The sequence below is a fragment of the Neophocaena asiaeorientalis genome, unplaced genomic scaffold (assembly GCF_003031525.2).
Source record: "Neophocaena asiaeorientalis asiaeorientalis breed wild unplaced genomic scaffold, Neophocaena_asiaeorientalis_V1.1 scaffold82, whole genome shotgun sequence".
NCBI lineage: Eukaryota > Metazoa > Chordata > Mammalia > Artiodactyla > Phocoenidae > Neophocaena > Neophocaena asiaeorientalis.
The window spans coordinates 9,559,699-9,575,699 of record NW_020173068.1 but is presented as its reverse complement, the minus strand read 5'-3'; the positions used below and the strand labels follow the sequence as shown (position 1 = coordinate 9,575,699).

The 16,001-nt window shown below is 46.2% G+C and overlaps 1 protein-coding gene across 1 annotated transcript in view; it reads right to left on the bottom strand.

Moving 5' to 3' along the window:
- Positions 1-3,046: 3,046 nt before the first annotated feature.
- Positions 3,047-16,001, bottom strand: part of LBP (lipopolysaccharide binding protein) — a 28,896-nt gene continuing 15,941 nt past the window's right edge. The window contains exons 8-15 of the mRNA XM_024743317.1: positions 15,139-15,315; positions 13,501-13,560; positions 11,147-11,314; positions 9,683-9,750; positions 9,105-9,147; positions 6,782-6,845; positions 5,895-5,971; positions 3,047-3,865 (exon numbers count right to left, since the gene is read on the bottom strand). Coding sequence (XP_024599085.1) covers positions 3,821-3,865; positions 5,895-5,971; positions 6,782-6,845; positions 9,105-9,147; positions 9,683-9,750; positions 11,147-11,314; positions 13,501-13,560; positions 15,139-15,315 — 702 coding nt within the window. The 3' untranslated portion in view covers positions 3,047-3,820. The remainder of the gene's footprint in view (positions 3,866-5,894; positions 5,972-6,781; positions 6,846-9,104; positions 9,148-9,682; positions 9,751-11,146; positions 11,315-13,500; positions 13,561-15,138; positions 15,316-16,001) is intronic.

Genomic DNA, 16,001 nt, shown 5'->3' with positions numbered 1-16,001 from the left:
TAAAGAGACTTAGGAACGAGGGCTTCCCTGGTGGCGCAGTGGTGAAGAATCTGTCTGCCAATGCAGGGGACACGGGTTTGAGCCCTGGTCTGGGAAGATCCCACATGCCGCGGAGCAACTAAGCCCGTCCACCACAACTACTGAGCCCGCGTGCTGCAACTACTGAAGCCCGTGCACCTAGAGCCCGTGCTCCACAACAAGAGAAGCCACTGCAATGAGAAGCCCGTGCACCGCAACAAAGAGTAGCCCCCGCTCACTGCAACCAGAGAAAGCCCGCGTGCAGCAACGAAGACCCGATGCAGCCAAAAATAAAAGTAAATAAAATAAATTTATTTTAAAAACCCCAAAACTTAGGAACAAAGGCTTCTGGGCTAGGAATGCAAATATGCAAAGAGCATAACTGTCCAGGGTGTCTGAGTCCTTGACTGCAACTCCCCTCAGAGACCACAGTGCATTGTCTGGGCACCGAGACTGGGATGAGGAGGGTAGCTTTCCTCCACGAGGCCTGTCAGGTAAAGCCTTTGTAATTGCCTATGGTCAGGCCCCAGAAATCACACGTAAGATTTTGGTTAAAATGCTGGACTTCAGTTAAAATAAGGAGCTGGACTTCTCATTCATAAAAGCCAAATATCAGAAACAACCTAAGGACCCATTAGTAGGGGGTTGGTTAAAAAAATTGTGGTCCATCCCCACCAGGAAATCCGATTAATCTCTAAGAAAGAGGAAGTTGTCTTGTATGTCCACAAGTGTGGAACATTGTGTAGCTGTAGGAGGGCTCTTGGGAAGTTAGTGAAGCGCAGAGCGGGAGTCAGTTTGTAACCAGGAGGTGCAGCATCTCCAGGGTGGCGTCTTAGTTTGTGTGGGCGTGAGCTCTATGGCACCATAACTATCAATGGTTCTTCTATAGTCTCTCGATGGTTCTTTGATAGCCCAGAGTTCTGATCATTAATATCAGAATGTGCTGTCCCAAGGCCAGTCCTCCTATAAGGTCTGAGCTGTTGAGGATACTTGCATGTCTATAGTCGGATTTCAGGGTGTCAGAACCTGCTAGGGGACCCCAGGGCCAGCAGTGGTTGTCCTGGAGCTACCCCAGCAAGACATGATGACACTAACTTGAGGCTCTGTTACTGAATGAATGTGTTTAGTCTCATTGGGTAGGAATGGCCTTTCCTTGCTTTGCGAATGAGAAATATTTTGTTCTTTCACAAAGAATTGGTTTTTTCCCCTGTTTCATAGCAAACCTGGCTGCCCCGTACTCATCAAGTACGTGCCTGGGCTTCCTGGAGTCCTTTCTTGGGGCCATCCCCTGGAATGTCCTGGAGCGTTCTAGAATGCTCTGAAATGAAGGCTTGCTTGAAAACTAGGCTGAGTTTCTTACAAATATGCAGAGGAGACCAACCCACAGCTTTTCCAGGCAATGTGGCCAACAGTCTCATATCACATCCAGGATTTTGAGCTGGTGAACTCCTACCCTATTGTACAGCCACGCGTGGGCCCCACCCATCTTACCAGTCACACGCCAACCTGAGTTCTACTTGCTGCCACTTGCGTTTCTTTGCCTGAGAGGTTTCTACAGATGCTAGAGCCCGCCCTGCCCAGATAGAAGAATCAGAGAACTGATGTCCCCAGGAGCTCCCCTCAAACAGTGGTTGATGGGAGACGATGTACAAGCATCCCGGCAATCTCAGCCCTTGGGTGGATACTCTGAGTGTTCTACACTGGCTCCCAGAGTTTCCTGAGTGGGATTAAGGTGGTAATTGGTTTGATCATGAACACTTTAAAGGCTGCCTTCCCTTCCCCATCACATTTTTTTTCTTACAAATTTTTAAAAATTAATTAATTTATTTATTTATGGCTGTGCTGGGTCTTCGTTTCTGTGCAAGGGCTTTCTCTAGTTGTGGCAACCGGGGGTCACTCTTCATTGCACGCACAGGCTCAGTAATTGTGGCTCACAGGCCCAGTTGCTCTGTGGCATGTGGGATCTTCCCAGACCAGGGCTCGAACCCGTGTCCCCTGCATTGGCAGGCGGACTCTCAACCACTGCGCCACCAGGGAAGCCCATCCCCGCCCCCCATCACATTTTCTCTGCTCTACTGGTTATTTCCCTGGGATCCTCTTCCCAGTAAACTACTTGTACCCGCCTCCTTGTTTCAGAGTCTGCTTCTGGGGAGCCCAAAGGAAGGCAGGTGATAATCGCATCAGCTGTTTACCAGGACCTGGTTATGCCCTATCCTCCCCTCACCCCCAGAAGCTGGATGTGAACCCACTGAGTCCCTAGTCACCCTGCAAGGAGGTATTCCCAGCAAATTTGACCGGGGAGGACACAGGCTTTAGAGAGGCCTTTCCCTGAGGCCCAAAGCAAGTAAGTTGGAGCCAAGACTGGCTCTTTCCACGGTGAGGCAATGTCCTGAAAAACAGACATAGGAACTGGGTCTGTGCTGCCTCTAGTTCCCCTGTGCTGACCGACTCAGTGCCTGCAAACAGGAGGATGTTCAGTAAGCACGTCCAGCCAATAAATATTGAATCCCCACTAGGGTTAAATAAATCCTTTTACATGGATTACCTAATATCACCATTATAAGAGTCCTAGGACATGGCTACTATTATTATCATCCTTATTTCATAGGATAAAGTGGGGGAAATGGGGAAAGGGACCGGTCCAAGGCCACGTGGCCAGTGCTGGATGAAGCCGAGCCCTTCACAGTCCATCACAGGATGGATGATGGTGGCAGACAAGTGAACAAAAGGGACGAGGCGAAGCCATGGCTCACCCCGCCTCCAGCTGGGTGACAGTGCATCGTCCCATATTGGAATGCATCTCTGTCACACGCAGCGTAAATGGGTCTATTCCCTGTGAATTATCTGCTAGCCGGCAGCTCCATCCACCTGCTCATTTACACAATTAGGAAAGCATCCAACGAGCTTTCTGATTCCCAGTCCCCGGGGGCCCAACTTGGAAATGACTGTTTGGTAAAGTCTGATCAAAGGCTAGCTGTTTAGGGATTAGAAATCACGGCCTCTTCCTCCAGGCCTGGGGCTCATAAACAACAGTTGGATGAGTCTTTTATTCGGGTCGGACCCAAAACCTAGACAGATCCATTTCCTCCTAATTTACACCCGTTTCAATGGGGAGGGCAGCAGGAGGCTGAGTTTTTGCTCCCGGAGACCCTCTGGCTCCTGTGTCTGCAGCAGACAGAGGGGGAGGGAGAGAGGGAGCACGTACTGAAATGAGCCCATGAACTGCCCCCAAACTGAGATGGACAATTGTCTTAGAGAGCCAGCATCAGCACCAGGTCCAGGGCTGAGCAGGGAGTGAATCCCATGTTCTCTCATTGAGGTCCCCACAGCAGCAGCGCTGAGAAATGGGAATGTGGTCAGGGTTCATCCTTGAAGACCACAGATGGAGCTGACCATCCAAAGACCCCTTAAATAAGAGAGGGTTGGCAGTAGGGGGGTTCAGCTAGAGTACCAGATGGTTCCTTCACTGAGCCATTCAATAAATATTTATTGAGGACCTACTAAGTGCAAGCACTCTGCTAGGCACAGGGATCTGATGGTGAATAAAAAAGACCTGCCCTTGAAGACAGTACAGGCTAGTGGGGGAGGACGGTCCATCCTGGTGGGAAAGTAAAATCCAGAGTTAGAGGGGGTGTGGGTGTACGTGCTGAAAAGGAGGAGTGTGGGGACAGAGGCCAGTCCCCCAGAGCTGATAACAGAAATGGTCTTCATCCTCCCAGAATCTCCAGGAATATGCTACACATCTGGAAATGCAACTTGGCAATCCAGCTGTGGTCTCCAAGCCCTGTCTTTTGCCCTGTCCTCAAACTCTCAGGTACCGGACGTTGGTGCCCAAAAACAGGAAGTCCTAGGAGAGACAAGACAGGACAGGATGGTAAAAGCATCCTCTACTCCAAAAAGATGCATCTCTGATTTAAAGGGAGGCCCATGTCTGGGGAAGTACAAGCTCTGCCAGAAACCAGGTCAGTGCATAAATCGAGCGTGTGCCTCTGTCCCAAGGTCTCCATAAAGCACAGCTTTTGCCAGCTACCTTCTCTAACGTGGCAATTTATCTGTCATCTCCCAAGCTGCTGCTTCCTGGCAGACCTTATAAATGTCCCCTGTGTCACCTAAATTCTCTCTCCTTGGTGAATAAGACAAAACTGTGAGCCGCTGGGGTTTATTCTCCTACTTCCTCGTAAGTTTCCATCACCAAAGGGGTGGGAATTCTGAACTCAGAGCAAAATCCAATTCTTTCCCACAGCAACCATCCCCTGCCTTTGGGGGTCAAACACATGGGCAGAGCTGACCTCAAATTTTTATTGGATATGATAGTATATACAGTTGACCTCTGAACAACTGCGGGGTTAGGGGCACCGATGGGTGGGAAAATCCACGTATAATTTAGAGTCAGCCCTCCATATCCGCGGTTCCTCGCGGCCGCAGTTCCTCATACATAGATTCAACCAACTGCAGAGATGGTGTAGTACCATAGTATTGTATTTATTATGGAAAAAAATCTGCGTATACACGGACATGGGGCCATTCAAACCCGTGTTGTTCAAGGGTCAATCTAACAAATTTCTAATGACTTCCATGGTGCCAAACTGAGCTAGAAGCTCTAATCTTCATAACTGCCCAGTGAGGTTTGGGCTACACCCCACTTTACACAGGGGAAAACTGAGGCCAGCTGCATGAATTGTCACTCAGTCCTTGCTTTGAACAATGATCTGTCTCACTCCTTATAAACTCTCAGCAATAGTTGGATGTTGAGTATCTCTGGATGCAAAAGGGCTCGGAATATTTGTTTTTCAAATGTCTCAGTTGATCTCTGTTTCAATGTTCCTGATCACTCTGCTGCCTGTCCCTCTCTTTAGTAGCTGTTGTTTGCTGGATGTTGACTATGTACCAGGCACAAAGCAGCCATCTCCTTTAATGCTCACAAGCCTGCCAACCCAGTCATCCCACCTTACGGATGCTCTTCTAGAAAGATAACCTGAACCGTGGGGCACAGATGGCGCATAAAATGCTTGGTCAGAAGAGTGGAGAGTCTGGTGAAGAATCAGACATATTCCTTGGTATTCAAATAGTTAAGTAAATTATGGTCCCTTGCATGCTTGGGACAGAATTTAACATTGGTGGGGGGAAGGAAGACTAGACTGCAACCAAAAGAAAACAGGTCTGAGCGCTAGCAAGGCAGCTATCCATAACAAGAAAACAATTTCAAAAAATGCTTGGAGGAGACAAAAGGCTGGAAGGAAGTACACCAGAAGTCAAGCTATGAGTGTGGTGGGGCAATGGGTCTCTCAGGGACGGCACACCAAACATGTATCTATTAATACATCAAAGCTCTTCTACTTAAGAAATTAGAAGAAATTTTATTTTAATTAATTAATTAATTAATTTTGGCCTCACCACACGGCTTGTGGGATCTCAGTTCCCAGACCAGGGATTGAACCCGGGCCCTCAGCAATGAACGTGCCGAGTCCTAACCACTGGCCCACCAGGGAATTCCCAAGAAATTAGAAGACATTTTAAAAACTTACTAATGGCTTTCAGAACCTGAGCTGTTGGCATGGCTAGGATTGCTGTATTTTTAAAACGAGCTGGTCTTGAGGTTCTCCCAGGTCACCCACGGCCGGGGGGCGGGGCGGCAGGGGGTGGAAAGTTGTGACACAGGTTGTGTCAAATCCCACCTGCCCCCATAGAGGTGGCACTTCTAAAGGACACGTGGACGGCCTCATGGCATCCAGCTGACCCTGAACCATCCCACCCCCGGGGAGGCTTTCCCAGCTGCAGGGCTGGCTGGGTCCCACCCACTGAGTTATAGCCTGCAAACCAGGAAAGCTAACCAACCCCCCTCCCCAATTCCTCAGAACCCTGCTGAACCCACTGACCTTGTGGATCTGGAGAACAGGGTCATAGAGCTGAATACGCTTTAGCAGAGGGAGGGGGAAGCCTTCTGCCAACTTATCTGGAGGTTGCGGCAGAACATCGAGAGACATTTGTTAATAAATAATTACAGAGACAATTTTACATCAAAAAGTTCCTCTCTGCAAACCCTATACATGGTATATTCCCATTTAATTATCACCAAAGATTGGGATTATTATTCCCATGTTACAGATAAGGAAATTGAGGCATAGAGTGGCCAAGTAACCTGTCCTAGGTTCCATAGCTAGAAAGTGGAAGAACTGGGATTTGATGCCAGGCAGACTGACAGAGGAGCCTGAGCCCTCAGCCATGGTGCTCTGTGGAGACAGTGGCAGGGATGGGGCAGCGTCTACTCATGATAAGAATCCAGTGGGCATTTGTTCTCTGCCCCCCACCTGCATCCTGCTTTCTACTGTAGCCAAATGAAGCAGGGTCTCATGCAAAGAGGGTTTAGGTCTTTAAGTTTTATTTTTTGACCAGGGAGATGGCAACTAACTGGGGAATGTGATTTTAGAGGTGGGCTGCCTTGTACCCTGTATATTAACTTGGTTCTCAGTCTCACCTGTCACTTCAGGGTGTGTATGGGCACTTCTGTGAGCCCCTCTTTCTCTCTTAGGAGGAGGTTTACTGTGTTCCAAAAACTGCCCCTATCCTCAACCCTCCTTAGAGGCCTGGAATGAGGTGGGGCTGACTTCAACACTCCTGTCTCACAGACAGGACACTGAAGCTCAGAGAAGAGAAGTGACTCGCCCAAGGTCACACAGCCTGCAGGAGAGCCCTGGTCCCAGCTTTCTTTCCCCGAAAGAGCAGTGTCCACTCTTGACTTGGAAAAATCCATAGTGATACTTACCATTGACCTTGGGGTAGAGGGTGTTGAGAAGGTAGTAATTGAGCAGCGCCTCCAACAGCTCCACCTGGTGGAGAATAGGAGAGGTACACCATAACCACATGTACCATCTTGCCCACCAACAAACCTCCAGAGAGGCCACCCCGTGGGTGGGGTGGTTTTGTATGTGTTGACATGGCAAAAGGCTTGAAAAAAAGCAAGTTTCAGGTAGATACCTACATCATGCTACTAACTGATAAGATAAAACTATTTTGAGATGCACATTTATATGTGTACAAAGGGATAGAAAAATTTGGAAGACTACCCACCCAACTATCTATCCTCCAGGAAGAACATCAAGGTTTGGCTTAGCCTTATCTTTAGTAGTTAATTTTTCTTTTTACAGTGGAAATGTTTTCCCAAGTTACTTATATAATAAAAAAGATTTTTAAGTCAAAACAAAAATTATGAAACCCAACTTTTGACACTCACTATGTGCCAGGTATAGGGCTCAGAGCATTACTTCTACACCTGATTCAATTTTCACTAGAACACTTCGAAGTTAATATTAATGTCCCCATTTCACAGATAAGAAAACTGAGGCCCACAGAATGAAAGTGACTTGCTAGAACTCAGGCAGCAGGGTCTGAATTTGAATCCAGATTTACCTGATTCTACAGGTCTTATTTTATTTTATTTTACTTTTTGCGGTACGCGGGCCTCTCACTGTTGTGGCCTCTCCCGTTGCGGAGCACAGGCTCCGGATGCGCAGGATCAGCGGCCATGGCTCACGGGCCCATCCGCTCCGCGGCGTGTGGGATCCTCCCGGACCGGGGCACGAACCCGTGTCCCCTGGATCGGCAGGCGTACTCTCAACCACTGTGCCACCAGGGAAGCCCTACAGGTCTTATTTTTTACAATTGATGTTCTGGAAACATGATAGGATGTCTTTTTGTGACTCTTTACATATGAATAATTTACTTCATAGAACATTTTTACATGCCATGCACAGATACAATATTAGTGTGTCATTATTCACTTTAGCCTTTGTTCTCTGAAAGGAGTCATCCTTCAGGGTCCCTGTGGGCAATGTTTCTCCCCACACTCGATGTATTTTTTCCATTTCTACTTGAGGGAAAGTCTTGGAAGTGGGGGGCAGGTAAAGTGTGGTCAGAGGGAACCAGTATCCATAGGATGGTAAAAAGGTGTGAGCAGCTGCCATCACCCCACTTTCCCTCTTTTCAGAAATCTCTCCTCGATTGTTTCAGCCCACATAAAACTTCCCATTCTTTTTCCTCCTTTAATATGGCACCACCTATTTCATCACTTTTTCCTCTTTGTGGAAATCATCTTTTGGTTTTGCCTGCCCAGCACTCAATTCCTTTTTTTTAATAATAGTCCCTATTTTCTCCTGGGGAACCCTCCTTTCCAGTCTCAGTCCATGTGGTTTGGGACTGCAAATCCTGGCTTGGGGAGTGTAGATTAAACCAAGCTCAGCCAACTGACCTTGTCCAATTTCCGACCACGTGATTGGCTAAAGAATGGGCACATGACCAAGATTAATCCAACGAGGGCTTGTTTTTTTTTAAATGTGGTGGAGTATTTTTTTCCAACAAAGAAAAATCAAGTTGGCAATTGAAACAGAATCCACACTATAGTTGAGCTCCAGGGTTTTTTTTTTTTTTTTTTTTTTTTTTTGTGGGTAAAAAAAAAAAGAAACTACAGGAAATTTGTGAGTTTTCCACCAGTGGGAAGAACCTGCCTGAGAATGAAGCCAACACAGATGAAAGCAGAATGGAGAGATATTCTTTTTTTTTTTTGGAATATATAGATTTTTTCTTTCTAAAAAATTGAATGAAAGATTCTTTAAATTCTGTAGTGCTCTACAATTTTCAAAAGTTTCACACGATTTTATATAATCCCTTAATAACCATTCTCCCCCTATCCCTATATCGCCCCTCTCCCCTTCCCTTGGAGATTCTTGATGTACTAATTTGAACACCTGGATCCAGCTATGCCTGAAACCTCTAGCCTTAGCTTTTTTGTTTTTTGGTTATGACCTATACATTCCTTCTGCTTGCTTAAGACACTTTTAGTTGGCTTTCTATTCTTTGCAGTTAAAAGAATTCTGTCCAACAGATGATTTAATTATACTGTCTTATATTGGGAGGTAACTGTTCCTCTGCCCTATGGTTCCTGTCTTCAAGAACTTCTATGCTTTTCTAGGGCAGAGAGTAACTCTTCTCCTTTTCTATTTTCTATTATAGGTGCCAAAGCATTATTTAGTAAATACTCTAAATTAATTATTACCCTAATCATTTCATAAATAAAAACAATAATAACTTACATTGAATACTCCAACTTTAGATTCTTTCAGTTCCACTTGTATCCTATAACAAATCAGAGAAGATTCAGAGATGTGGGCATTATGTTCAAGGGAAACCTAAGCAATGTAGGGATCCCCAGAAAGGAGGAGACACCATCTTGAGAAGGCACAGGGCCCAGGGTGTGGTAGCAGTGAGAGTGAAAAAGGTGATTGAGGAACCAAAAACAATGATACAACCTTACTGGGAAGACTTGCAGAGGGGAAGTGTGTAGCATAAAAGAACTCAGTCTCTATAATTTCAGGAAGTCAATATTGCCGATGTCTAAAATTCATAGATTAAGAAAAAGCAGTATTAGTAAATTCTTTAGAAATTTGGAAGTAATGGGGGTTAGGTGAAAAGGAAGTTTATGGAGGCAGATCCAGTTGGCCAAAGGAATTGGGCCAACTGGGGTAAAATTTAACTTTCCTTCCCAAACCGTGGGCCCCACGGTTTGACAGGGGGATCTGGTTACATCCCACCTCCAGCTACAGGGAATCAGCTGAAGCGTCAGATGGAGCCCAGTTGAGCGCCCCCCATGTAAGTCACGAGGCTGACTTACTTTTCTGGCTTCAGGAATCCAGTGATCTTGCTGGTGTTGAAGGTCAACATGACAGACACATTAGTGGCCTGGTAATTCCAGTAGAAAGAAACAGGTCTAAATGAAGGAGGTTGTCATGTACAGAACAGATAACTATGAGGACCTGCTGTCTCCTCTAAGCAAACATCTCACTGAGTTAAAGCAGGAACTTGCCCACTAGATTAGACTCCCAGGAAGCTCATCATGGGTGCTCAATAAACATTTGAACTTGGACTTGAATATTTTTACTTGAAATTGCTGACTATGATAGTAGCAATTAAACTTTGAACATACTACCAAGAGAAGGTATAGAGGCCTATGCCTGGAGATCTCTAAAGGGACCATTTCTAGCTATCTCAGGGCCAAGATTCAGCCCGAGTAAATAATAATAGTAATGATAATAGCTTATGTTTTAATTTAAAATATATTGGGGACACGTAGTTTTTCAGGGCGGAAGTCTGGTGTGTTCCTCTTTGCCTGGCAAAGCAATAAAGCTATCCTTTTCTGCTTTACCAAAATAATAAAAATAAAAATAAAAAAAAATAAAATAAAATATATTGACAACAATTTTGATAACAATAACAACAATATCAAGTTGCAGATATAACATCTGGGAGCAATTACTCTTCTAGAAATTTGTCTTGCTGAGTTTCAGACCTGGAACAAGAGAGCAAAGTTCTCCATCCTGTGAGCAGGACCCCAAAAAAACTCAGAATCCCTTCTCTGTTTGACAGGGTCCATTGAGAAGGGAGACACAACTCTCAATATTTAACCAAGAGGGAATTTCATACAGGGGATTGGTTATACAAATGATGGAATTGCTGAGAAGTTAAAAAAGAGTTGGAGAGGCAACTCAGAGATTAGCAGGGGTGGGAAGCTGCTTGCACCCCAGGACTGGAGGAACAGAGGGAGGAATTGGGGAGGCACCATGGAGGAGACACAGTCAGTGCCTGAGTCTCTGTCCAAGATAGAGAGAGAAGAAGAAATACTCTGGCTTCTTCCTTCCTCCCACCCTCTGTTCTCCTGACAGTGTCTTCCATTGGCTGACCTAGCTGGAAGTCAGTGCAAGGAAGCCTGGGAAATGTAGTCTTCAGGGGTCAGAGATAGATACAGAGCAGAGCAACAGGTCAAAGATCCCCTCTGCCTTCCTCCCCACAATAGACCAGACTCACTTAGTTGGGCAAACATACATTAAGCAAATAAACCTGCAAACAGCTACATTGGTATCTTTACAATAAGTCCTATGAGGAAAAATAATAGGGTGCCACAAGAAAAAAAAAAATGACAAGGGGCCTAAGGTAGATCAGGGGTAAGGGCAACCAAGAAAGGCCTATGTGAGGAAGTGATACTTAAGTTGAGATCTATCTTAAAGAATTAGCCAGGTGGGGAGTGGGGGAAAAAGCATGTAGGAAAAGGGAACAATGTTGCCAAGCCTTTGAACCTTACCACACCAAGCCGGAAGACGGGCTCCTTGACGGAGTTGGGCAGGAGCACAGAGGCCTCAATCTCCATCTGGGCAGCTGAGGACAGATTCCCAGGGCTGAAGTTCAGGAACGGGGCAGAGACCACTGTGCCTTGGAGCGTTAAGTTCGTGTTGGGGTACAGTCTGGCTAACTGAGGGCAGAATGAAGAAATTATGTCAAGAGAAGGAAACATGCAGGTTTGCTGGGAGACCCTTGAGGGAGTCAGATCAAGCTGAGAACACTTCTTGGTTTAATTTCCACAAAATGCTCTGTGCCTTTTTCTCTTGAAGGTATAACTGGACATCCTTCCACGTCAGACATATGGAGTCTGTGTCACTTATCTCATGGATGCATTGTATTCCACTGTGCATGGGTACTGCAATTGATCTAACATTATTGCATATCACGTTGTCTCCAAGGTTTTGCCATTTTAAAGACCACTCTCCTGTGTACCGTTGGCTATTATTTTGGGGGATACATTCCTAGACATGGAATTGCTGAGTCCAGGGCAGGGAATTTTTTTTTTTTTTTTTTAGTGGTATGCGGGCCTCTCACTGTTGTGGCCTCTCCCATTGCGGAGCACAGGCTCAGCGGCCATGGCTCACGGGCCCAGCTGCTCTGTGGCATGTGGGATCTTCCCGGACCAGGGCACGAACCTGCGTCCCCTACATTGGCAGGCGGACTCTCAACCACTGCGCCACCAGGGAAGCCCCAGGCAGGGATATTTTTAAATCTTCTGCCAGTTATTGATTGCCAAGCTGTCCTCCAGAAAGATTAGGCTGATTTTTTTTTCACTCCACACCCCTCCCTGGGCAGTGGGTGAGAGCTCTTTTTTTCTCTCTACCCCCATCACACTCAGGTAACTGCACATGCAAAGCCCAGACACCACTGTTTCTGAAGCACAGCACACCTAGATCCCACCATTTCAAAGAGCTGGCAATTTTCCTTTTAATTAGAATTTAATTTGGGGTCAAGACTGTTCCTTTTACGGGGGAAGTTGGTGGAGGAACAACAGTCCCATGAGCCTTTTGGTTATGCAAATATAAAATCTACATTCAGTTGTAAAAGGGAGATCTTTAGAAGGTTGAGGAGGTAAACCACTTGACTAAGAAGGTGACCCGAGCTGCTTCTGTGTCAGGTTGATTATGATGTGAGCAGGAAGGGAGGGGAGAGTTTCCTCCTCTTTTTGGGCAAAAGGGATGTTGGAACCAGGATGAAGCCAAGGTCCCTCTAAAGCTAGCGCCGACAACATGGTGGCAGGTTGGGCTTTTGTGGGGCTCTAGGGAGAGAAAGGGCCTCTGTGAGGGTATGTTATGGAAGGACGTGACCCAGGTACCGCAGTATTTAAAGTTCAACCATTCTCCCACCGTTATAATTCCTCTCAGCCATCATCAAGCCTTCTGCAAGGAACTTTAAACACTACCACCTGTCTGAGCTGTGTCTTGGGGGGGACTCAGAAGGTAGGGGAGAGGCGACAGGACAGGTGGATTTCTGTGGGATTAAATGAGATATTGAACATGAAGAGCTTAGTCCAGCAAAGACCAAGCTACAGGGTTATTCACTGCAACACTGATGTAGCAAAAGACTGGAAACAACGTAAATGTCCTTCCATGGGGGACTGATTACCCAAACTATGGTCCATCCATAATACAATGGCAGACTGGATTCCCAAGAAAACAAGAGTGAGGAAGCTCTTTATCTACCTACATGGAATCATCTCCTGGTATACTAAGAGGAAAAGTAAGGTACAAAATGGAGTGTAAAACATACCTCCATTTGTGTAAAAAAATGGAAGAAAGACATACATTTGTTCACATATACATAGAATAGCCCCAGAAAGATGTGTACGATCTGACAATATTGATAGACTCAGGGTGTGAACTGGATGTTTAGGGGACAGGAGTGGATGGGACTTTCCACTCTATAACCTTCTATGTCTTCTGAATCTTGAACAATGAGAATTTATTATCCATTCAAAAAATAATTTTTTAAAGCACCAAGAACAGTGCCTGACCCCTAGTACGCCCTCTGTAATTGCTTGGTGTTATTAATTAGGATACATTTTGTGGGACATGTCAGCATTCCTTGGTATTGTCAGAGATCATCAATGAAAGACTGGGCAGCCTGGGGTCCCACGAGACACAGGGCTCAGGCCCCTGTTATCTGGGCCTTGAAGGGAAGGGAGTTCCCAAACCTGTAGCACCACGGCCTTCACTGGGGGCCCCACTGCTGGCCTTCTGACTCTTGGTCAAGCTGAGAGGAGTGTGGAGGTTTTAAAGAAAACCCCTGAAGTATTGGGGGCTCAGCCTGCACCCTGAGGGCTGAGGGAAGCCTTACCCGGGGGCAGAAGGCGCGGAAGGACTTGGTGGTCAGTCGGATGTTAGAAGTAGGCGGAACCTGCGGCAAAGGGACACAAAGAAGTTTTAGGTGCTCCGGCCGGAGCCAAAGGTCTGAAGAGAGTTGGGGAAGTGGGGGGATATTCAATAATGTAGCTTCTTTTTTTTTTTTTGCGGTACATGGGCCTCTCACTGTTGTGGCCTCTCCCATTGTGGAGCACAGGCTCTGGGCGCGCAGGCTCACGGGCCCAGCCAGTCCGCGGCACGTGGGATCTTCCCGGACTGGGGCACGAACCCGTGTCCCCTACATCGGCAGGCGGACTCTCAATTACTGCGCCACCAGGGAAGCCCAATAATGTAGCTTCTTGACTGCTCCGGGTTACCATGGCAATGGCGAGATGCCTGTTCTGCATTCACCATGAGCGCACGAGTCCTTGGGATCCTGACTGCTCTCCTTGGGCCATAAGTGACACTCAGGACTCAATCAGAGGATCCACAAGGGTGAGATTTTCAATCACGCAGATCTAGGTTTGACTCTTGGTTTCGTGACTATGTGATGTCAGGTGAGTGCCTTTACCTCTCTGAGCCCCAACTTCCTCACCTATAAGATGGAGATAATTATAGTCCCCACTTGTTGGGTCACTGTGAGGGCTAAGTGAAATGGTGGGTACAAAGCATCTAGCCCAAAGCTTAGCACATAGTGAGCGCTCAGTAAAACACAGCTACCGTGATCCCACCCACTGAAAGAAGGGACTGTACCGCAGGTGGGAAGGGTGACTCAAACATGGCCATAGAAGTAAAAGGCCTGGGTGTGGGTGAGTCAAAGGACACATGTCACTCCATCCATCACTGCTGGTCCTCAATTTATTACCAGGGTAGGCTGGACCATCCAGTTTGGACTGCACTGTGTTTCCCCCACCCTCCCTACATTGTTCACAAGGCCTCAGCTTTTACAAAGAGCTACAAGAAACATCCATCTAAACCCCAGAAATATTAAAGAAACTGAAAGAAAACCATGTGATCCACTCTAAAATTCAGTAACCTTCATACAAAGTCACATCTCTTTATACAAAGAGACAGTTATTTTAGAGCTAAGTGCTCGGAAGACTTTGTCTCTCTTTTTTGCTGTGAATCACTAAATCATGTACCCTTTCCATTTTGGCTACAGGAAGCTCCTGCAGAGATTCGTGATATTAAAAAAAATCAATTTGGGGGCCCAGTGTCTTTATAAAATTGTGCTTTACTTTTAACTTGGTCTTTATTTTCTATTCTATGTAACTTTTGCATTTATCAGTGTATCTATTGTCCTGCCCCATTCACTAAAATCTTTTTTTAAACCTCCACAGACCATCAGGATGAAAGAAAGTATGAATTAGAATAACAGATCGAGTCTGGAGGGAAAAGTAAAAGACAGACAAGCAAGCCACAAAGTCTTCCACGATTGTTCTAAGGGAGAAAGAACTTTGACTTTGAGCTCTCTGGCAGCCAAAGTGAAAAGGGAAATTGTACTAACTTATATTTTCCTGCTCTTGATCTTTCTTTTAGTCATAATTTACTATTTCACTGATGTAAATGCGTGGAAAGGAAAGAAGAAAGGAGACAGTGTCATTTGTGGGAGCTGTTGTGCTATTATTCTCACCATGTCATCTGTGATAGAAAAGTTCAGGTATCCCACTTTGTGATAAACTAGGCTGGCGGTGTTGAAGGCATAATTAGAGATGGCAAAGTAGACCATTCGGCTGTGTTCTTCTGGAAGGCTCATGACAGGCGCAAGGAAGGCAACCGGGGAGTGGTGATCACGGCTAAAAATTTCTCCCTGGAGAGAGAGATAGAATCCATTTGAACTTTTCGAAGTCTATCCCAGGGCTGGACATCTGAGCTAGGTAGTTGCCTATAGAGTCTGACGAGGGAACGTGGACTGGAGGCACTGCCTGAAACTCCACCATTAAATAAGTTTTCCTTGGAATCTAAAAAAAAAGGGTACAAACGAACTTCTTTACAAAACAGAAGTAGAGTCACAGATGTAGGAAACAAACTTATGGTTACCAGGGGATAAGGGAAGGAGGTATAAATTGAGAGATTGGGACTGACATATACACACTACTATATATAAAAGAGATAACTAATAAGAACCTGCTGTATAGCACAGGGAACTCTACTCAATGCTCTGTAATGACCTATATGGGAAAAGAATCTTAAAAAAAAAAAGGGGGGCCTTCCCTAGTGGCACAGTGGTTGAGAATCTGCCTGCTAATGCAGGGGACACGGGTTCAAGCCCTGGTCTGGGGGGATCGCACATGCTCGCGGAGCAGCTGGGCCCGTGAGCCACAGCTACTGAGCCTGCGCGTCTGGAGCCTGTGCTCTGCAACAAGAGGCCGCGATAGTGAGAGGCCCGCGCACCGCGATGAAGAGCGGCCCCCGCTTGCCACAACTAGAGAAAGCCCTCGCACAGAAACGAAGACCCAACACAGCAAAAATAAATTAATTAATAAAACTTCTACC